The sequence below is a fragment of the Xyrauchen texanus genome, chromosome 35 (genome assembly GCF_025860055.1).
Source record: "Xyrauchen texanus isolate HMW12.3.18 chromosome 35, RBS_HiC_50CHRs, whole genome shotgun sequence".
Taxonomy (NCBI): domain Eukaryota; kingdom Metazoa; phylum Chordata; class Actinopteri; order Cypriniformes; family Catostomidae; genus Xyrauchen; species Xyrauchen texanus.
In genome coordinates this window covers 21,353,213-21,376,282 of record NC_068310.1, presented here as the reverse complement: position 1 = coordinate 21,376,282, position 23,070 = coordinate 21,353,213, and the positions used below count along the sequence as shown (strand labels likewise).

Here is a 23,070-nt window from a genome sequence, read left to right as displayed (position 1 = left end):
CCATCCCAACCGCTCAACAGAGGGCACCATATATGCTACCATCCACCTTTCTCTGACCCAACTGGAAAAAAAGGACACTACGTAAGGATGCTGTTCATAGACTTTAGTTCAGCATTCAACACTATTACCTCCATTACCACCATACTGAACACCGGCACTCCCCAGGGCTGTGTGCTCAGTCCACTGCTCTTTACAATTCTTACTCATGATTGTGCTGCAAATGAGAGTTCAAATCACATCCTCAAGTTTGTTGATGACACTACAGTTGTGGGCCTCATCAGCAACAATGATGAGTTGGCGTACAGAGAGGAGGTGAACAGGCTCACAGAATTGTATAGAGACAACAATCTATCTTAGTGTTGATAAGACTAAAGAGATGATTGTTGACTTCAGGAGGACTCAAGAAGATCACTCACCTCTGCACATCAATGGAACAACTGTGGAGAGTGTCAAAAGCTCCAAGTTTCTTGGTGTGTATATGAAGGAGGACCTCTCCTGGACTCTCAACACCACCTGCCTAGCCAAGAAGGTCCAGCAGCACCTCCACTTCCTGCGGCACATGAAGAGAGCCAAACCCCCCATCCTCATCACCTTCTACAGAGGGATGATAGAGAGCATCCTGACCAGCTGTCCCACCGTATGGCATTTGAACTGCACAGTCTCCGACCGCAAGACCCTACAGTGAATTGTGAGAACAGATGAAAAGATCATCAGAGTCTCTCTACCCACCATACTACAACCGCTGCTTCCGCAAAGCCACCAGTATTGTGGACGACCCCTCTCATCTCTCTCACTCATGGACACTTCACCCTCCTGCCATCTGGCAGAAGGTACAGGAGCATCAGTGCCACCACCAGCAGACTCCGCAACTTTCCTGAGGCAGTCAGATTACTCAACAACCTGCTGTCTCCTAATGCTCACCTTGCCTAGTCAAACACCTAACCCAGTATGACTAAAAAACATTGCACCCCTGCACTTTAGAAAGCTGCATCAGTCACTTATTATGGAACTCATGTTATAATTTTGCTATACCTAAATATATATATATATATATATATATATATATATATATATATATATATATATATATATATATATATATATACACTTACCTAAAGGATTATTAGGAACACCTGTTCAATTTCTCATTAATGCAATTATCTAATCAACCAATCACATGGCAGTTGCTTCAATGCATTTAGGGGTGTAGTCCTGGTCAAGACAATCTCCTGAACTCCAAACTGAATGTCAAAATGGGAAAGAAAGGTGATTTAAGCAATTTTGAGCGTGGCATGGTTGTTGGTGTCAGGCGGGCGGTCTGAGTATTTCACAATCTGCTCAGTTACTGGGATTTTCACGCACAACCATTTCTAGGGTTTACAAAGAATGGTGTGAAAAGGGAAAAACATCCAGTATCGCGGCAGTCCTGTGGGCGAAAATGCCTTGTTGATGCTAGAGGTCAGAGGAGAATGGGCCGACTGATTCAAGCTGATAGAAGAGCAACTTTGCCTGAAATAACCACTCGTTACAACCGAGGTATGCAGCAAAGCATTTGTGAAGCCACAACATGCACAACCTTGAGGCGGATGGGCTACAACAGCAGAAGACCCCACTGGGTCCCACTCATCTCCACTACAAATAGGAAAAAGAGGCTACAATTTGCAAGAGCTCACCAAAATTGGACAGTTGAAGACTGGAAAAATGTTGCCTGGTCTGATGAGTCTCGATTTCTGTTGACACATTCAGATGGTAGAGTCAGAATTTGGCGTAAACAGAATGAGAACATGGATTCATCATGCCTTGTTACCACTGCGCAGGCTGGTGGTGGTGGTGTAATGGTGTGGGGGATGTTTTCTTGGCACACTTTAGGCCCCTTAGTGCCAATTGGGCATCGTTTAAATGCCACGGCCTACCTGAGTATTGTTTCTGACCATATCCATCCCTTTATGGCCACCATGTACCCATCCTCTGATGGCTACTTCCAGCAGGATAATGCACCATGTCACAAAGCTCGAATCATTTCAAATTGGTTTCTTGAACATGACAATGAGTTCACTGTACTAAAATGGCCCCCACAGTCACCAGATCTCAACCCAATAGAGCATCTTTGGGATGTGGTGGAACGGGAGCTTCGTGCCCTGGATGTGCATCCCACAAATCTCCATCAACTGCAAGATGCTATCCTATCAATATGGGCCAACATTTCTAAAGAATGCTTTCAGCACCTTGTTGAATCAATGCCACGTAGAATTAAGGCAGTTCTGAAGGCGAAAGGGGTCAAACACAGTATTAGTATGGTGTTCCTTATAATCCTTTAGGTGAGTGTATATATATGTATATATAATTATACTATACATATGCTGCTACACTACAAAATAGTTTCCAGCTTATTTCTGTGTATTTATTGCCCTGTGCATTTATTGACCTATGTATCTATTATTCTGTTCTGTGTATTTAATGTCCTGAACTCTGTTGCTTACTGTCTTGCACATGGTCCTGGAGAACATTTTGTTCCAATGTCTATAAGCTATATAGAGGAATGACAATAAAAACCCACTTGACTTGAGCTATGTGAGAGATCTCTTTGCATCGCATAAAAATGCTAATTGCCCTCTGTTGTTCTCTGGTTTGAGATGGTGCTCTTATGGGTGTGGGTACTCTAGCGCATTCTTGGCCAAGCCCGCTACATTTAATAGAGTTTAATAGTAGTAGTAACCACTTTATTAGGTACATCTGTGCACCTACTTGTTAATGCGATTCATCTAATCAGCCAATCGTGTGGCAGCAAAATGCATAAAATCAGCTGAAATGGGTCAGGCGCTTTTGTTTTTGGCACCATTCTGAGAAAACTCTAAGAGACTGTTGTGTGTGAAAATCAAAAGAGATCAGCAGATACAGAAATACACAAACCAGCACATCTTGCACCAACAATCATGCCATGGTCAATCACTGAGATCACATTTTTCTCCATTCTGATTGTTGATGTGAACATGTCTCCTGATCCTTTGCACTGCTGCCACATGATTGGCTGATTATATAATTGCATGAATAAGTAGGTGTAAATGTGAACCTAATAAAATTGTCACTGAGTGTATGTTGATGATGTATTTTAATTATCTGAATTATAAAATTATATATATTTAATGAATAAATATTTTATTACATACAAATTTATCTTATTTGGGGGTCTTTCTCAGTAAATATTGACATTCAGTTAATCTGAATATATTGTAATTAATTTGATTAAATTATAATCGATTGACAGCCTTATTCATTTTTAATTAAGGGATTATATGCAGTTATCTGGTCATTATTGGTTAAAAAAAATTAATGATAGCCAAACACAATTTAATGACAGCAGATGTGGTGTTCGTTTTTGTTCATTTTTATTTTAGATAAAATGTCACATTTTACCTTTTTTTTCATATACAAATATTTGAAAACCAAAATTGTGCATTATCCAAAGACTTTCATTAGATTTTGGAACTGACAGAATGTCTATTTAACCATAAGTTCATCAAAGAGGCACAGTTATCTGCAGATGCCAGTCAAATCTAATTGGCCAAATATTGCCAGATTAATGCTGGCTAATATATTTGTGTGTCACTACTTTGAGGTACATTTAATGGGTGCGATTACCTTTCTCAACAAAGTTTGTCCGTGATCCAGTACCTACTGGGATACTTGGCTCTCTCAACTTTTGTCACATTTGTTTTTTGTTGTCACTTCTGTGTGCCATGTTTAATGCTGTCAACTTTCTCAAAGGCTTGACTTATTAATGTACATTTTTTTCATTTTGTAAACACCCTGATATTATTCAGTGTTCCTGTTTTCAGTGCTGGGAGCAACATTTTTATTCTGTCTTTAAATTGTTGTCCTACATTTGAACCATGTTTATCAGCCCACAGCAAGTCATTAAATTCTTCTCCTTGTGCACCTGGTAGACTTCTGTACCACCTTTGAACCCATGAGCTCAACGGCCAGCCTTTCTCTTGTTATATTAAGATGCATGAGCCTGCTCTCAGCAGCAAGGTGTGCACTTTGTGTTAAGCTTGGATCTCCCCCATGGCTGGCTCCAAGGTGTGTTGGGTAATTAGGGTGGAGGGTGCCTGGCTGGGGAGGTGTCTGTACTGCCATTCACCTCCCAGGCAACATCTAATCAAATCCCACTTCAAAGCTAAGGGATTTCAGTCTCGTCCTCTTCAGAGAGCACAAGACACTCCCACACACATGCACCTCTGAATTACCTGTGGTAAATTTCCATCAGGAGCTAGCCTCTATTTTTTGTCATTTTAAAACTTTTAAATGTGTTGCTTCACTTACGCGAGCAGCATGGGTAGGTCAGTTATGGTATATTTTAGTTTCTATAAGAATGCTTCCACTTAAATCAAACAAGCTCATTCAGCTGGATGTTTCAAATTGGGCATTGGCATCTACCATTTGTTCTGAAAATGTTATGTTGTTATATAGCATTTTAGTACTTTAATAATACTTAAAATCTCTTTAGAAAGATCTTGCAGGTTGTCAAAAACAAATGCCCCATAAGGAATGACATTCTGTCATTTACACTCATGTTGTTTCAAAACCATATAACTTTCTTCCATTGAACAGAAAAGGAGACATTAGGCCGAATGTTGAGCCCAAAGTGTACTTCGGTCATATGCGAATGCTAGGCATCTGCGTACAGGGCGCATGATGCAAATTTCGTCATCACCAGATTGCTCGAGCACTGAATGGGAGTTGCACAATTTTTTTAAACTAACATACATGAGGAATTATTTGCACCAATTAGTGAGTCCAAGAGGTGGCAACACTTACAACTGAGTCGTTGCTGTCACGAAGAAGCACTAGCAGAAGACGTAATCGCCAGTAAACAACAGGAGAAAACAACAAAATATTGGCCTGTCAAGAACGCATGTGTGAGGAGGTCAGGAGATACCTGCATTTGTATAACTAGAGTCTGAAGGAAACTAAAGACATCTTTATGGGTCTAAACTCCTGAAAAGAAATAGTCCAGTATCTCATAGTCCAGTATCTCATAGGATTTGTTGTAGCGTGCATGTGCCGTCCGCCTGTGTGTATCTTGAAGTATCTTGAGATATACTGTATATAGGGCTGTTGATGTAACGCGTTCATTTAGTGCGATTCATTCTATAAAATAAAAAAAACACTCTAAAAATATACGCAATTAATCATGCCCCCTGACGTGTACGTCAAGTCCGTAATAAAAGTACAGATTCTCCTACCATACGAGCAGTTCAAGCATGATGTACATCTGTTTTTATGCACCACGTCAAAAGGTGGCAGTATGCCTCAACAACCCTCCCAGAATGAGAACCGCTCACTGGAGTAAGCACAACAGAAAATGACTCGGTTACTAACGTAACCTCGGTTCCCTGAGAAGAGGGAACGAGTATTGATTAATTAGCTTACGCTATGGGAAAACTCTGTTTCTCGAGAAATATTGAAGTCTTTATGTAAAACGCATTGCAGCTGCACAGCAGACAGTAATGAGTGAGGCAGCTCGGTCATTGGCTGTGCTGCGGCAACTGCTCGAACCAATGACGGGCGACTCTGAACGCTGCGACCAATGGGCGCTACCGCTGCTCACGGCTCAGAGCCTGCCGAAATTAGCATAGCCAGGCTATATAATGGGCACCCGTCATACGAAGTTCCTTTAGGTTCAATCGACTGAAGCTGAACGGACCAAGCACAAGCACGCCAGCTTACGCAATACTTGTTCCCTCCTCTCAGGGAACCGAGGTTACGTTAGTAACCGAGTCGCTCCCTATCGAGAGGTCTCTCCTATTGCGTAAGTAGCTTACGCTATGGGAACACCATGTAAAACGCCGTGCATGCTGACTTCGCTCTATAAAGCCAGAGGCAGATGCCTGAGCCTTAAAGCAAAGTGATTATTCCACGAGCCGCCAACGGCGAGCTACATAATGGGATAGTATAGAGCCCTTCCAAGGTGGTCCATGGTGGGGCTCATAGTACAAACACAAGCACATATCTTATGTACTGAGTTTTCTATGTGCTGATATGCATAAAAAATCCTTTAAGTCAGTCAGAGACGGACCTTGTAAGGGAGGAGATAATGCTCAGCATATACATACTCCAGTCCATTCTACAGTCAGGCTGATAGAATGTTGGAATGCATTTTTCTATGTACTGATATGCATAAAAAATCCTCTAAGTCGGTCAGAGACGGACCTTATAAGGGAGGAGATAATGCTCAGCATATACATACTCCAGTCCATTCTACAGTCAGATTGATAGAATGTTGGAATGCAATGAGGGGACCTGTAGGTTATAAAACCTGATAAATGTCGAAGGCGAGGCCCAGCCCGCCGCCGCACAAATATCTTAAATGGGTTTCCCACTCAACCAAGCCCACGAGGAGGCCATGCTCCTCGTAGAGTGAGCTCTGACGCCTAAGGGGCATTGAAGGCCCTTGGCTTCATAAGCTAGCGCTATAGCATCCACTATCCAGCGTGATATTCTTTGCTTTGAGACTGCGAGACCTTTAGTGCGGCCGCCAAAGCATACGAATAATTTTTCCGCCTGTCTGAACAGGGCAGAACGCTCCAAATATACTCTGAGCGCCTGACGGGCAGAGTAAATTAGCGTCGCTTTAGCCTGCTGGGGACGATAGCGCTGCCAGAGATATCACCTGTGCTCTGAAGGGTGTGGAGAGCACTTTAGGAATATACCCGTGCTTTGGCCTAAGGACAACTCTGCAGTCTTTAGGTCCAAATTCCAGGCAAGCAGCGCTTGATGACAGCGCGTGCAGGTCGCCCACTCTCTTGACTGAAGCGAGCGCCAGCAAGCGCGCAGTTTTGCTGTTTAAGGTGCACGGTTCGGAGAGGTTCTAAAGGGGCACTCTTGAGTGTGTCCAGGACCGTGGCCAGGTCCCAGATCGGCACCGAGGGGGGGCGAGGAGGGTTCATCCTCCTAGCCTCTTAGGAAACGAATGATTAGATCGTTTTTCCCTAATGAATGTCCTTTATCAGGATTGTGCGACGCTGCTATGGCAGCCACATAGACTTTGAGCGTGGAGGGTGTGCGGCCCGCCTCCAGCAGCTCTTGCAAAAAGGCGAGTACACTTGGTATCTCACACGATTTGGGGTTCAAGCTCTTGGTATCACACCAGTCACTGAACACTTTCCACTTTTGGGCATATAAGCGCCTCGTAGAGGGTGCTCGCGCCTCAGTGATGGTTCTCAAAACTCCACTGGGGAGGTTCTCGGTAACCCGTTGAGGGGCCATGCATGGAGGGCCCTCCATAGAGTGCAGGGAGCTCAACCTAAGTCCACCCTGGTGATTTATATACAAAACTACTGTCATGTTGTCCGTTCGGACCAGGACGTGTTCGTTTTTCAGGTACGGAAGCAGGGCTCTGAGAGCCAAGGCGACCGCCTTCATTTCCAGACAGTTTATATGTAGGCGCTTTTCCGGGTTTGACCAAAAGCCGGAGACAGGCCTGCCCTCGTAAAGGGCCCCCCATCCTATTTTGGAGGCATCTGTCGTGATCATTTTTCTCCGCGTGTTCACGCCCAGACTCACGCCGGTTTGATACCAGTTGATGGCTTTCCAGGGCATCAGGGCTTTTATACAGCCGTTATTCGCTCTGATCAAAAAGTGGCCCGAGCGCCACGCGTGAGGGGACACGGCTCTTGAGCCAGCGCTGGAGAGGACGCGTGTGCAACAATCCTAGCTGGAGTACAGCTGATGCCGAGGCCATGAGACCGAGCATTCTTTGAAATCGTTTGACGGGGGCGCGCGCGCCCTCTCTGAATGATGTTGCAAGGCGTCGAATAGAGAGCGCGCGCTCTGATGAGAGGCGCGCTGTCATCTGCACTGAGTCTAGCACTATTCCCAGAAGAGATATTCTGGCTGGGGATAGCACGCTCTTTGCAAAATTGATTCTCAGACCCAGGCATTCTAGATGGCCGATAATCCAAGATCTGTGCGTCGTTAACTGACCCTCTGATTGTGCTATGATTAGCCAATCGTCGAGGTAATTCAGTATTCGCACTCCCGCTGTCTCAGGGGAAAGTGCCACGTCCATACATTTTGTGAATGTACGGGGGCCAATGATAGGTCGAATGGTAGTACTGTGTACTGGTATGACTGTCCCTCAGAGCTGAATCTCAGAAAAGGCCTGTGATGAGGTGCTATCGGAATGTGAAAGTAAGCGTCTTTCAAATCCACTGATAGAAACCAACCCCCGGGGCGAACTTGCGCGAGGATATGTTTGGTTGTTAACATTCTGAACGAGCGAATCATAAAAGCTTTGTTCAGATGTCTGAGATCTAGGATGGGGCGGAGGCCACAGTCCTTTTTTGGGACGAGAAAATAGCGGCTGTAAAAACCCGCCTCGTTTTCGTTTCCAGTTTCTATAGCGCCCTTCTCTATCAGTTCGAGCACCTCTGTGCGTAGAACATGTGACACATCTTTCCTCACTTTCGTCTCGACCACTGCTGAAAAGCGGGGTGGTCTGCGAGCGAATTGAAGTGAGTAACCGTGTTTTATTATGTTCAAAACCCATTTTGGCATGTCGGGGATTTTTTCCCAGGCTTTTGCTTGCACAGATATGGGCTGAATGTTGGCTGGGGGCGTGTCGCAGTGACGTATGGGCCCCACCGGCAAATTGCCTTGTGCTAACACTGAGTTTACAGCTCCCAGAGGCGCAGGTGCGCGCTGAGCAGCCGTGTTGAGTGCCGAGTGCAGGGGTGCGTGTGAGCTTACAGGCACACACGCTATCTCCGTAATGCTCGCATTCGTGAGCTGGAGAAATGTTTGAAACTGTATAGACAGTGTTTACAGGTGGGGGTGCATACATTGTAATAGGCACGCCGCCACTTTCATAAAGCTTCCCGCTCTTAGCGGGGAGTTTCTTGGCTCGTGCGTCGCATCTGTGATGCTTGCGGCATGAGACAGAGAACTGTTTGAAACTGTATTTGCAGCGCTTATGGGTGGGGGTGCATCTACTGTGGTAGGCACGCGCGCCACTTTCATAAAGCCTCCCGCTAGCGGCGGAGTGTTTTTTGGCCATTCATACAGTGTTTTGTGTGTAGGGGTGCGTGCAGGACAGCAGGCACACACGCTACATTTATAGTATTTCCCGCTTTTACTGGGGAAGTGTTTATAACTGTGGGAACAGTGCTTGTGTGTAGTGGTGCATACATGACAATAGGCACACGATCTACATTTATGGGGCGTCCAGCTCGAGCTGGGAAATTATTCGGCACTGTTTGGACAGTATTGATATGTGGGAGTGCGCACTTTAGTGTGGACACGTGACCCCCTTAGTGACACAGGCAGAAAATGACTCTTGTGATTTCTGTGTGTTGCCGTTAAAATGGCATTTGATTGCAGGTGAGCAAGTTCTGTGACTGGCCCACTGACTGCTGTACAGACATTTCCAGCCGCCTGTAAGGGGACTGGGTAATGTTTTACACGTTTTGCTCGCTGCAGTGAAGCGTTCAGCGAACTCTCTTACCGTGCTGGTGCCCGTGTCCGCTAATGTCGACGGCGCGGGGTCGAAGGCCGAGCCCGGCCAGTCGTCGGATGCAGCGCCAATTGGAAAGGCTGTCATCCTTTTCACCGTCGTCCCCTGGCGCGCCCGAACGAGATGAGACCCACCGCTCTGTTGGAGGGGTGCTGGTCTGTCTGCGTGAATTGGACTGGCGGTGGGGAGTTCTCGGGTGGTGGTGAAGCACGCAGGGACTGGCCCGGCGTGATGTCACTGAAGTCCGCGTGCTCTGGCGGCCTCCGTGAGCGGCGCTTTTTTCTTGCGCGGCTCGAACAGAGGGGACGGCAGCACGGTGGTAGCAGGCTCGTTCGTGGCGAAGAGAGCGCGCGGCTCGTTGAGGCCCAGGGAGTCACATTCGGGGCATCTGCCTCGAGTGAAAGCAGCTTCTGCGTGGTCAGGTCCCAGGCAGCAAGTGCAGATAATGTGATGGTCCCTGTCAGGAAGAAGGCCTCTGCACGAGGCGCAGGTCGAAGGCAGTTGGAACAACGCCTCGAATTTGCTCTTTTACTAAATACAAAAAGTGTTGCAAAGGTGAACACTTGCAAAGTAGCTTAGTAAAAAGGATATAGTGATGCGCACCGGATGGCATAGCAGAAGGCTTCGAAGGCGGCTGAAGGCGCCGGCGTCCTCTTAGCAGTCCTGCTGTAGGCTTGTCAACGGCAGGCGAAAGACTCCAACAATCCGGAGGATCCAGCGAAGAGGAGGTCTTCGCTGAAGGAGATTAAATCTAAAGGAACTCGTATGACGGGTGCCCATTATATAGCCTGGCTATGCTAATTTCGGGCGGCTCTGAGCCGCTGAATGCGGTAGCGCTACCATTGGTCGCTGCGTTCAGAGTCGCCCCGTCATTGGTTCGAGCAGTTGCCGTAGCACAGCCAATGACCGAGCTGCCTCGCTCATTACTGTCTGCTGTGCAGCTGCAATGCGTTTTACATAAAGACTTCAATATTTCTCGAGAAACAGAGTTTTCCCATAGCGTAAGCTACTTACGCAATAGGAGAGACCTCTCGATAGGGAACAGGAATATTGAGATTCTATTTTCAAAATTTCCACCACTTTTAATTTTACACAGGATCCTAAAAATGCAGCGTTTATGACACTGAATACCACTGAGTTGCTCCAAACACATCCCTCTGAGGTGCACACATGTACATAGATCGACAATTAGAAATCGCACAGACGGAACGCAAGAACTGGACACATTGACAAACTCATCTACGTCAACTGTAGGATTTTTCAATAATATGAAAATAAAACAAACAATTTAGTGAGTTCCTAAGCCACTTTTATATTGTCTAATCAACGCTTTATTCATCTGCCACAATAATGCACTTTATTTTAAACTGAATTTCAATCCATATTATAAACTCAAGCAAAAAACTTACGTTTTTCAGGACAGTGTATTTTAAAGATAATTTTGTAAAAATCCAAATAACTTTACAGATTTTTATTGAAAAGGGTTAAAACAATGTTTTTCATGCTTGTTCAATGAACCATAAACAATTAATGCACATACACCTGTGGAACGGTCATTAAGAAACTAACAGCTTACAGACGGTAGACAATTAAGGTCACCGTTATAAAAATGTATGCCACTAAAGAGACCTTTCTACTGACTCTGAAAAACACCAAAAGAAAGATGCCCAGGGTCCCTGCTCAACTGTGTGAACATGCCATAGGCATGCTGCATGGAGGCATGAGGACCGCAGATGTGGCCAGGGCAATAAATTGCAATGTCCGTACTGTGAGTCACCTAAGACGTTCTGTGCGTGATTTCCTGCAAGACAGGAATGTCAGTGTTCTGTCATGACCAGCGAAGAGCCCAGATCTCAATCCCATTGAGCACGTCTGGGACCTGTTGTATTGGAGGGTGAGGGCTAGGGCCATTCCCCCCAGAAATGTCCGGGAACTTGCAAATGCCTTGGTGAAAGAGTGGGGTAACATCTCACAGCAAGAACTGGCAAATCTGGTGCAGTCCATGAGGAGGAGATGTACTGCAGTACTAAATACAGCTGGTGACCACACTAGATAAGATTATTTTGATTAAAAATGTTAATTGATTGAAAACATATACATACATACACACACACACACACACACACACACACACACACACACACACACACACACACACATATATATATATATATATACTCATATACACACACACCCATTCAGTTTACACATTGTTTATTTCTTCCCTATTTCTTTCATTATCTCTCTCAGATGGTGACCAAAAAAAGGCCTCGTTTTCTAAAGGTAAAACACCACAGACGATGTTGGGCACAGAACTGAAGGAGGTGAGACAGTGAGATGACGATATGATCGAGGACCTAGAGCTCTTTGATCAGGACTGAAGTCACAGTTATATCAGACTGCTTTCTATTTCACATCCAGACATAACTGGCACCGTTACTGAAAGCTATGTACAGCCCCTGTCGTAGTAATGTTTCCTTTTGCACCATTGTATTTCAAAATTTGTGAACCAAAACTAAATGAATCTTTTATCAAATTAAAGACCTTTATAAAAACAAAAAGTTTTCAAAGTATTGTTTACACTCCATACAAATTTTTACTTATATAGTGTGACAATCAATAATTGCTCCTTAAAGGTGATGTAAGTGTTTCTGTGCTACTAGTGGCCACAAATGGAATTGCAATCTGTTTGTTTGATCAGCCTGGTTGGCCAGGTCATAACATTGATCACTATTCAATAATGTTTCAGTTATATCTTGTGCTACTAGCGGTGCAGAAGTTATACTTCACCTATAATACAGTGGAAAAAATTAAAGAATGATTACAATATTTCTCTATGTTTAGGGGATGTAAAAATTGGTTCTTTTCACCAGTGTTTATAATATGGTATTGGTGTGCCCAAGGCACTGCTTGCATTTAGAGGCAGTGAATGGGTCCATCGGAGGGAGGTGGAGGCAGAGGGGTCGGCCTGGAGCACCAGGCTGCCAAACTCTCGTATCATCCACTGCCAGGCTGTGCTGCCCAGGTGGGGAGAGAGGAAGGGAAGAAACAGAGGGCAGCCTGTTCTCTTGCCAAAACGTCTCTCCCCTTCAGTGCTTTCACGTCACTTTCTGTATCGGCTTGGCTTTTTCGAAAAGTTTTAAAGCAGCGACTCTGCTGCCAAGACTCCACACAGCTCAAGTTATGGTGCACGTAATTAGCAGACCTTATTTGCATTTTCTGCACTGAATTTGAGCAAAAATCTGCAGAACTCTGCTAAATGGATTTCAACAAGGTAAAATGTTTTAAACTGAGCTAAGAATACTACTCTTATTCATACATGCAAACCAATATGCTAAAAACGACCAAAAATCAGCATTTAAAAAAAATATAACAAAATCAAGAAAACAGTTTGAACATAAGGGTTGAAAGCATTGAGTTGTTCTTTTGTTTCTGATGTCAAAACACAAATAGTTATTGGATAAGCTGGTACTGTAAGACCGTCGGTAAAGGTGTTAACGTGCAATGCGAAAATGGGGTAATGGGAAAAAAAAATTATGCATACTGATCATTTTTTGCTTAAACTTTTAATGACTTTATGTTGCCAGTTAAGTAAGCATAATTGGTCACTGTTTTCTAAAAGCATTATCAAATCAGGAAAATATGTGTGCTTGTGGGACTGGAAGTTAAAGGGATAGTTCAACCAAAAAGCAAAATTCTGTCATTTACTTTCACTCCTGTGTGACTTTCTTCCATTGAACACAAATTAAGTTGTAGCATATAAGTGGTTGATAGCCTGTCACGTTTTACTTGTATGGAAACCATCAGCATCAACTTTATTTAGATGCTTTCTATTGTTCCATGGAAGAAAGTATGTTATATAAATGTGGAATGATATGAGGTTGATTAAATGATTACAGAATTTGTATTTTTGGGTAAACTATCCTTTAAGAATTTTTTTTAAACTTCTGTTATTCAACTTTGTGAAATCATCCTGTTGTGCTCAAAATTGGGACTTCTCACCTGGTGTAACAGCTGTTGTTTATTGCTTTATCATTTTCTCTGTTGCAAAATGTCAGTGTGTGCACACTCATATTTTGACGTGCATTCTGTTAGTTCTTTCCATACTAGCTCCCAGCTTTAGGAGTTTTTTTTAGAACTCCAGGCAAAGTTAAATTCAGGCCACCATGACTAAACGTCAGCTGGGCTGCATTAGAGGAAACTCAGTTTCCACTTGAGCTGCAGCATGTATGTGAGTCTTTGACTGGGTAACAGGTTTACTCATCTATCACTCTGTGCACAGTCTATCACACACAGCACCTGGTGCTGGCAGTCACGGGGTGCAGTAAAGATTTTTTTTTTTATTATTAAGGGGTGGATGGCGGGCGTCCCTGGGAGTCAGTTGTTTTTTGGGTTAGGCGGGAGATGGGGGCCAGAGGGGTCCTGGCCTGTGACTGAACCTGACGCACTGACAGCTGTTGTTGACCTGAACCCTGCCCTCCCCCTCCTCCCAACCCAGGGGATTTACCATCCACTGGGGCCGCCACTCCCAGCCTACTGTGGAGGAGTTTGGAAATAAACACATTACCCAGAGAAAAACGAGGGAAAAGGCATCTGTAAGTTTTCAATAGGATTTATTTCACCCAGTGGAGAATAGAAAAATAGGATAAAGACAAAAAAATTGATGGGAAATCTAGAGACTATTTTAATTAATTGCTTACATATTTAAAAACAAACAAACAATTTAAAAGATTTGCATAAAGAGCTTTGTGCCTTCTGTTTCCCTGCAACAAAGAGAAAAGTATTGTTCTTTGGGTTCAAGTTAAGGGCAATTTACTTATATTTTGTTGCTCGAACTACAGCAAACAGAAGTCCCTATAAATATTACTTTTTTCCTTTATGCTGAAGTGGCCTTTAAGAGTGGGGCTCATGATTATTAAAACTGCAATACACAGCAAACAGAAAAAGTTGAACAAAAGTACCACCAAGTCAGTAGCCGGTCAAATTTTGTTCAGTAATAAAAATTTAAATTCGTGCAACTACATTTAACGAAAAGTACCACTTATTACATCTTCATTATATTCTCATCTTGAACATGTTTCTGTACAATTACGGATAACCATTCCCACAGCAGTAACTGTGACCTCCGTCTATGGACTGGCATTGTGACGGGCATACCAGTACATCCATCCCCGATGCTCCTCCTACACGGTAGTGAAAGTAAAATGGGGCCCAGACATTTGTCAGGTGAGCGGTTGGGCCATTGCTTTGGATGATGGCTTTTGGTCACAGGGAGTTTAAGTGCTTTCCACATCTCTTGTATTTTTGAGGTCATTTCTGCTCCCACCTGCCTGTATCTGTGTACCTTGTTTCGTCACTGGCAAAATCAACGTTTGATCTCCTTTAAAAATTCCACATCCAGCCAACCTTTGGCTTTGGATTGGTGGAATGCATAGTTGCACTGGTTAAAACTGCAAATGAGTTCCATCCTGTTCATATTGACTCCTTTGGGGTGTTTAGTCTCTCAAAGCAAAGCCAACTCCAGGAATTTGAAACGATGAAAGTTAAAGGAGGTTGAGAGAAAGCAGGAAAAGAAAATGTCTCTTTCCAAGTCCTGTTGGATACCACAAGTTACCACGTCTCATCGAAAATGCTTTTCTACAGTGTCTGTTTGACCTTGTGCACTAGCTGAATTCTGGCATGTCTACTCACGTTCTCCTCTCGCACACAATAATGCTTCCTATCTTGTCCCCAAGTTCCTGTTTGCACATCTTTGGATTTTTTGGCTCACTGTTTCATCACTGTCTCTCTTCATTCGGCACATTTCTCCATACATTTCCTAAAAAAAATAAGTACCTCTGCATAAAGGTCCTTAAGGTTGCTTTTTATTTGGGAGGGGTATATGGTGGGGGTGGCAGGGGAGGATGAGAGGAAGGAAAGAATATTTCAAAGAGGGCCCCCTTCATGCCCTTTCTCCGTCTTTACCTCCTCCTTGGAGCACTGCCTCTGCCATATGGAGAAGCAGTCAAGAGTTTTAATGGCCAACTCTATGAGGGAGGTTTAGTGGAGTCGTAGGCTCCTGCTGCGGAGGGGTTTCCCTTCTCCTGCTTGGGGGAAACGCGGCAGGCGGGCACACTGAATGGCGAGGAAGTGCTGCCGGTGGAAGGAGGGCGGGTCTCGGCAGGCAGGGGGTCTCTGTCTTTTGGGCGTATAACAGATGGTGGCAGCGGGAGGGCCAGCGGGAAGCTGGTCATGTAGAATATTCTGCCAATGCGTCGCGCCACCTGAGGGAACAACCACATGCCAGCATTATTTCTCACCATACAGTCAACAGGAAGTACACAAGGATGTACAGTAACAGCGATACAAGTTGACTGCTTTCATGTCAGCTCAGACAAATGAATATGCAGAAAAAAACAGACAAAACAAAACTGCAGTTATTGCGAAACCCGCATTTGGAGACTCTAAGCTGTATTTGCCTCTATAGAAAACTTTGATCCATCTTGGGTGATGGATCAAATCACAAGTGGTAAGCCAATACACATTGCTGTTTACACATGTAGTAACATGTCTCCTGTGACCACTTGCATTCAGATTTCAGTGAGAGGGTCTCTGATTTAATGATTACATTTATCACTACATCAGTGTGTTACTATGTGGCGATGAAAAATCTCAAAAAAATAAAGCACAAACAATTTGCCACACCATTTCTCCCAATTATAATGGAATTTTAATCTAAGCTCAAATGTTTTGGGAAGAAATCTTCAAATTCCTCCTTGGATGTGTGTGCTTATGTTATCGGTGTCATTCATTGCATGTTGATATCAGGCATACTGAATAAGTTCCATGAAGCCTTGTGCATGTATACTGTTAGTTTAACTTTGGCCAATTTCATATTCCAGGGGATGATTTTAATTAAAACTAACTAATTTATTTAACTTTCTTTTTTTTTTTCTTCTTAAACGAAGGCCTGACTTAAACGTCATTTATTTTTGGTACTTTTAAAATGCCTTTAAAATTCTATTTTAGCTTTGTCCCATATCCAGACTTTAATATTACACTATTATAAAAGTAAATATTATTACATGTATAAAACTATTAAGAGTGAAATATTGAAATATTTCAAAAATGTCAATATTTATTGTGTGAAATATTAAAATATTGAACAAAAAATTATAACTTCCACAGTTATGGCATAATAATTTTTTTATTGTTAGTTTTTACCCGAGTTTTAAAACAAAGTGTCAGTGAGGAGTATGCTTGAGATGAGAAAAGTGATGTTAGAAGAAAAATCCAGGTAAACATCACCTGTGAGTAAAGTATTATTGTGTGTCATTGCCAATCAAGCTGTTATTTTGCCAAATTATGCAAAAAAAATTGAAAATATTTAGTTTGGCGCATTTATGATAAATACTAATTTTAGCTATGAAATTAACCTTTCTAATAGCATGAAAAAGGAGGTCTGCCATTTTATTAAAAAAATTCATCACCGTCATTTCCTTCTTAGATTTAATTTCAGGAAAAAATGCCAAATCCTCCTGTTATGCATGTACAAACACTCTTGGACATTGTCAGAATACAAATGAAAAGTGCGAAAAATGTTTTAACTAATTTTATTTTCAACAAATTCACAAGACCAAAAGTGCCCAAAGGGTTTTATTTTTTCATCATGGTATTTTTCGTTTAATGCCTTTACATAGGCGCGACCCTTCACTGTTGTCTGGGATGCAACAAGACAATTGACCATTTATACTACATAAATTTTCTACCAACTTCAAATATGGTTTGAGTGATCAAATCACAAAACATTTGAGACACCTGTATTTAGCGCTGTCCACTATGGAGAACCCGAAACAGATCTTAATAACAGGTGTAAACGGTGTCTTGTGTAGCAGGTCATTTATTTACCTGAGTGCGGATCTTGAGTGCAGGCCCCAGTTTCAACCCCATGTTGTTAAGGAGGTGGTCTTCTGTCAGCAATGGAAGAGTCTCGCCATCAATGGCCTGCTCTCTGAACACCTGAAAGAGATGATCTGACCTCAGCTGACATTCATTAACTTTGATCAGTTCAATGTATATTCAAACAATTCACATGACTCTCAATCTATGGGAAGGCTCATGCACGCAGCATTTGCAGTGAAATGTGGTGCGCTGTGGTCGACGGAGGGGTTTAGGTGATGCGTTGAGCATGCGACAGACTGGCATCCAGTGTGGTGTGATGTGTGAGACGACAGAGCTGTGAGTGAGAAAGATAAGAGCAGCGCAGAGCGGCCTTCTAACTTTTTAAAGAACACTATAAAAAACTAAAACAAGCTATTATTTCGGTCTAATGTCATCTACAAATTTGCAGCACTTGTGATCTTCGTTCTGTGCTGTAGATCTCCAATGGCCCCTGTTAAAAGCAGGGGAGAGGAGGGGAGGCATCCAATGCTCTGCTCCTGCTCTTGTCCTCACCTGTGTGTAATCCCCACAGCCTGCTAGGCTGCTGATGAAGCTGCACACCTCCTCCACACTCCACTTGCTAATGTCCTCGGCTGCTCCCGCCTCTTCTCCGTCCACAAAAAGACCTCCCATGGCGCCTGTGGGCCCGGCGGGCCAAGAGGAAGCAGAAATCATTAGAGACTGAAAGCCTGCTGTTCCCTCTAGCACCTGCATTACGCTCTGTTTTTGACCCTGCCTATTACAGAGTTTAGTAAAGGTCAGCGGCAGGGCCCCTTCCTGGGGGAGGTCTCTCAGCTGGAGAGAGATACTGCAGGTAATGAGTTTCAGATGGCTGAGGTTGCTCAAACCTCATTTGAGTTGGGTGGGGACAAACACTTCAGCTACTCAACTGATGTAACAAGATATTAATGCAGTGTCAAACCTTATGTGCTTCTCTGATATGTTGATATGGCTTGTATTTTGTATTTAGTCAAGGGAGTCATAAATCATATCAAGGAATTGTTCAGCCAAAAATAAAAATTCTGTCATTTACTCACTCATTTTGTTCACAATGCAAGTTGTTCCTGTACAACACTAAATTTGTATAAGATATTTAGCTAAATGTTCATGCTGCACTTTGTCCATTTGACAAAGTGTATGACAAATGGTGCTATCCATCTACAAAAAAGTACCATAAATCTGCTTCACTTGACTTCTGCAATTTATTCCAATATCTCTGAAGTCATACGATAGTTTGTGTGAGGAACAGACTGAAATTTAAGTAATTCACTGAAAATCTTGCCTTAAATATCATGTTTCCACACTTAAAAAATGGCATTTTCACGGCAACCATCAAAGTTTGCGTACAGTTTGTTCTGCTTATTCTCCCCCTTCTGTGTGCTGTGCTTGAGTTGCATGACTGTATGCAAAGAAAGAAGTTCTTGAAGTATCACGAACATGCCAGATATAAACAGGCAGAAGCCAAGGTTTTCAGTAAATAATGACTTACATTTTGGGCCGTTCCTCACACAAATCATATGGCTTCAGAAGACTTAGAATATAACCCTTGAGTTGTATGGAACAGGTGGTGTTTTATGGTACTTTTTTGTTACTTGACAGCTGTTATCTTCATAGACTTATGTTTATATGCAAAATAAAAGCCTGGATATTCTGGGTAATACCTCCTTTTATGTCTTACAACATGAGTAAATGATGATGGTTGAATATTTATTTTTACTTTATTCTTCAGGTAGGTGTGTTTGTGTGTAGATCTGCTCTGCTCTCAGCTGTTCCTTTGGTCTACTATTGGAGCTCCGACACATGGCACATGGTTGCACTGAGTGTGTTTGTATGTGTGTTAAAAGGAAAGTTGCAGAACTGGAATTAGAGGAAAGATACTTGTGGATATGGAAATGAATGCCTCTAAAATGAAGTCTGGGACTGTGCCTGTGTCTGTAAGCTGAAATATGTTATCTTAACAAGCAGAATCTGGAGACTAGAAGTCAACAAGGCACCTCCGAATCCAATGTTTGCGTAACATTCTGTCAATTACGATGTCTTCATCTGGCCCATTTTTGCAGCATACAGAAGATGCCTATGGTATCTCACATTGTGTGTATGGTTCAGCGTTTGTTTCTAGGAATAAAAATGGTGTCTAAAGGAGCAGTTTGAAAGTTGTAAATCGGTTTGAAATGTCCATTCTTATTTATTTTTTACACTTAAGACGTAGGCATTTTAGTAAATAATATTTACATGGGTAACTCTAAAGCTCACTTGAATTTGTTGTAGATTATTAAACGTGACATTATAGTGCCTTGGAAATCAGTCTGAATTCTGAAACTTTAGTCACTACCTTCATATAAAAAACACTGCCAGTTTCTGTGACTGACTACCTAGGGTTTCGGACATAGCCAGTTAGATCTCCAATGGATGGAATTAGATTTTCTTATCTTATGAATGTTAGAGAGCTGTAAACTCACCGGTGTGAAAGTAAGGGCTGGTATATGGAAAGGTGAAGGGCAGCGTCTGTCCAGGCAGGGTGGGTAAGGTTGGTATAGTTCCTGGTGGCAGATATTTGGCCTCACTCTTGCTCAGTCCTGATGTAAAGATGTGGTGGGTTGGTGATTCCTGCTCAGTGGAGCTACAAGGGACACTGAGCCTGCCCGACCCCTCTCCCAACTCCTTCGCCCCTTCACTAGATTTGGTCATATCCTTGCCTTGGCATACCTCTGAACTAAGCCCATGTCCATCCACTTTGGAAGTCCTCTCAGGCCTGTCTTCAACCTCTGCATCATTCTCAGAGTCTTTCATGTCCTCATCCTGTCCCTCGTTGTCTTCGTCCCGTGTACAGCCCTCAAACTCTTTATTCTCAGATGACCCCCCTTGTTGGTCCCCCCGGAGTGGTCCTCCTTTCCTCAGGCTCTTCCTGTTGCTGAGGTCTTTAGAGGAAGTGCCTGCTGCCCCCTGGTAGTTGAGGGAGAGTAACGGGGTGTTGTTATGGCGTAAAACCAGCATGGCGTTGCGGCGATTGAGCTCCTCTCGGAGCGGGTGGCCCTCTGGGATTTCCTGAAGGCTGCGCAGGGCAGGGTGTTCGGTGGGTAGCCCGGGATGCAAACCCAGCGGGTCGCCCAGCAGTCGCTGCCTGTGTAGGTTCTCTAACTCCTTCTGCCTCAACAACTCAGCAGACATTTCCAACCTGGAGGAACAAATGACAGTCAGAGAGGCACACTGAGGCAGCTTTTGACTACTGCATAATATCATGAACCAGATCAGTGTTTGTGTGCATCATTAATTAACTATATCCCAGGTTCCCACGCCTTTTGACCAATTAATTTCCATGACTTTTATGGACATTTATAAAAAAACAATTTTATATGACATACACAAATAAGCAATTTCTAGCTTATTCATTTTTTTTTTTTTTTTACTTTCTATGAATTTCCCATTACTTTTCCAGGGCTAGAATGTTCAAATTCATTGATATTTTCAGTTTTTTTCTTGATTGAAGGAACACTGTATATCTTTCGGTTTAATACAAACAGTTGCACATTCTACACTATGCTAATTTAAGGTCTGTTAAGATGCATATCTCTGTGTCAGAAATGATGGTCAAAGTCGCAGTTCTGTAATAAAAAACATTACCTAGCAAGGTTCTGTTTACGAAGAATCTCTTGTTGACGTGCAAACATCTCTGCCTGAGCAGGCTGCAGGAAACCATAGCCTATCACACAACACAGAGAGAACATTATATCTTGCAGGACAGGAATATTTCATATATTTATCCGAAATAAAACTATCCTAAAGAAATAAATAAAACTATCCTAAAGAAATAAGTACATGCTGTAGATAAAATATGCATCTATACAAATTAACATTGTTATATACATTATATATATATATATATATACACACACACACACACACACACACACACACACACACACACACACACACACACACACACACACAGCCAAAAGTTTGGAATAATGTACAGTCGGAAGGAAATTGGTACTTTAATTCACCAAAATGGCATTCAACTACTCACAAAGTATAGTCAGGACATTACTAATGTAAAAAAACAGCACCATCACTATTTGAATTTTTTTTTATATTTGATCAAATCTAGACAGGCCCCATTTCCAGCAGCCATCACTCTAACACCTTATCCTTGAATAATCATGCTAAATTGCTAATTTGGTACTTGAAAATCACTTGCCATTATATCAAACACAGTTGAAAGCTATTTGGTTCATTATATGAAGCTTAACATTGTTTGTTTTTGAGTTGCCACAGTATGCAATAGACTGGCATGTCTTAAGGTCAATATTAGCTCAAATAAAAAAACACTTTCTCTAGAAACTAGTCCGTCAGTCATTGTTTTGAGGAATGAAGGCTATACAATGGTTGGAATTGCCAAAAAACTGAAGGTTTCATACAAAGTTGTGCACTACAGTCTTCAAAGACAAAGGAAAGAGATGCAGAAGGCCAGATGTAGAACTTAACTAGAGGATAAGTACAACAGAGTCTCTAGTTTGAGAAATAGACGCCTCACATGTCCTCAGCTGACAGCTTCATTGAATTCTAACCACTCAACACCAGTTTCATGTACAACAGTAAAGAGAAGACTCAGGGGTGCAGGACTTATGGGAAGAATTGGAAAGAAAAAGTCACTTTTGAATCAGAAAAAACTAAAAGTTATAGTGGGCAAATAAACAGACATTGGACAACAGATAATTGGAAAAGAGTTTTCACATTATTAATGTCCTGACTATACATTGTGATCAGTTGAATGCCACTTTGGTGAATAACATTTTTTGTGAAATTAGCATGAAGCTTAAATTAGCATGAAGTTGATATGAGTGTGTGTTAATGTGGATCTGGCAGAGGTGATGCTCACCTGGGGCTTGGCAGAGGGCAGAAGGCATGCCCAGGAATGGGGGACGCAGGTGAGGCCCCAGAGCGATGTGAGGAGCATTCTGCGAGGTCAGCAATGGAGGAGGGTGCGAAATGTCTCTGTATACACACAAAAACAAAAAATGATTAACCAACTGCTCCTGTTTTTCTACTGTATGCAGATCAACATCTTACATCACTAGCACTGCAATAGTATTCAATGTTTGAATACTGTTAACTTTATTACTGTAGGCACTGGATGTGTACGTTTGGTAATCTGCTTGGTCAACATAAAACAGCATTTTACTTCCCATTTACTGTACAGCCTTGTATGGTTGTGTGGCATTACGGTAATGATACAGGTTTTGTTCAGTCTGGTATGGTTGTGTTTGATAATGATAGGTTTTAGTACAGTCTGCTATGGCTGTGTTTCATTACAGTAATGATACAGATTTTGTATAGTCTGGTACAGTTGTGTGCTGCTATGGTAGTGATAGGATTTGTACAGTCTGCTATGGTTTTATGGCATTACGGTAATGATGCAGGTTTTGTTTAATCTGCTATGGTTGTGTGACCTTACAGTATTGATTCAGGTTTTGTATAGTCTGGTATGGTTGTGTGCTTTTATGGTAATGATAGGTTTTTTACAGTCTGCTATGGTTTTTTGGCATAACGGAAAAGATGCAAGTTTTGTACAGTCTAGTATGTTTGTGTGGCATTACGGTAATTATGCGATTTGTATACAGTATACAAAATACAGTAAT

General features: G+C 42.6%; 1 protein-coding gene and 1 pseudogene across 3 annotated transcripts in view; one reads left to right on the top strand and one right to left on the bottom strand.

Moving 5' to 3' along the window:
* Positions 1-12,135, top strand: part of LOC127629235 (nucleolar complex protein 2 homolog) — a 65,398-nt pseudogene extending 53,263 nt beyond the window's left edge.
* A 1,525-nt stretch (positions 12,136-13,660) lies between these two features.
* The window catches only part of LOC127629229 (sterile alpha motif domain-containing protein 11-like), an 84,305-nt gene continuing 74,895 nt past the window's right edge, over positions 13,661-23,070 (bottom strand). Inside the window, exons 8-14 of one of the 3 annotated variants that reach the window (XR_007968751.1) lie at positions 22,311-22,426; positions 21,056-21,134; positions 19,894-20,609; positions 17,948-18,072; positions 17,402-17,512; positions 15,479-15,777; positions 13,661-15,332 (exon numbers count right to left, since the gene is read on the bottom strand). Coding sequence is in view for 2 of the 3 variants with exons in the window: in XM_052106365.1 (XP_051962325.1) it covers positions 15,541-15,777; positions 17,402-17,512; positions 17,948-18,072; positions 19,894-20,609; positions 21,056-21,134; positions 22,311-22,426 (1,384 nt within the window). In the remaining variant the exon portion in view is untranslated. Of the gene's footprint in view, positions 15,778-17,401; positions 17,513-17,947; positions 18,073-19,893; positions 20,610-21,055; positions 21,135-22,310; positions 22,427-23,070 lie in introns of all 3 variants that reach the window. The other 2 variants (XM_052106366.1, XM_052106365.1) reach the window with 2 other exon arrangements.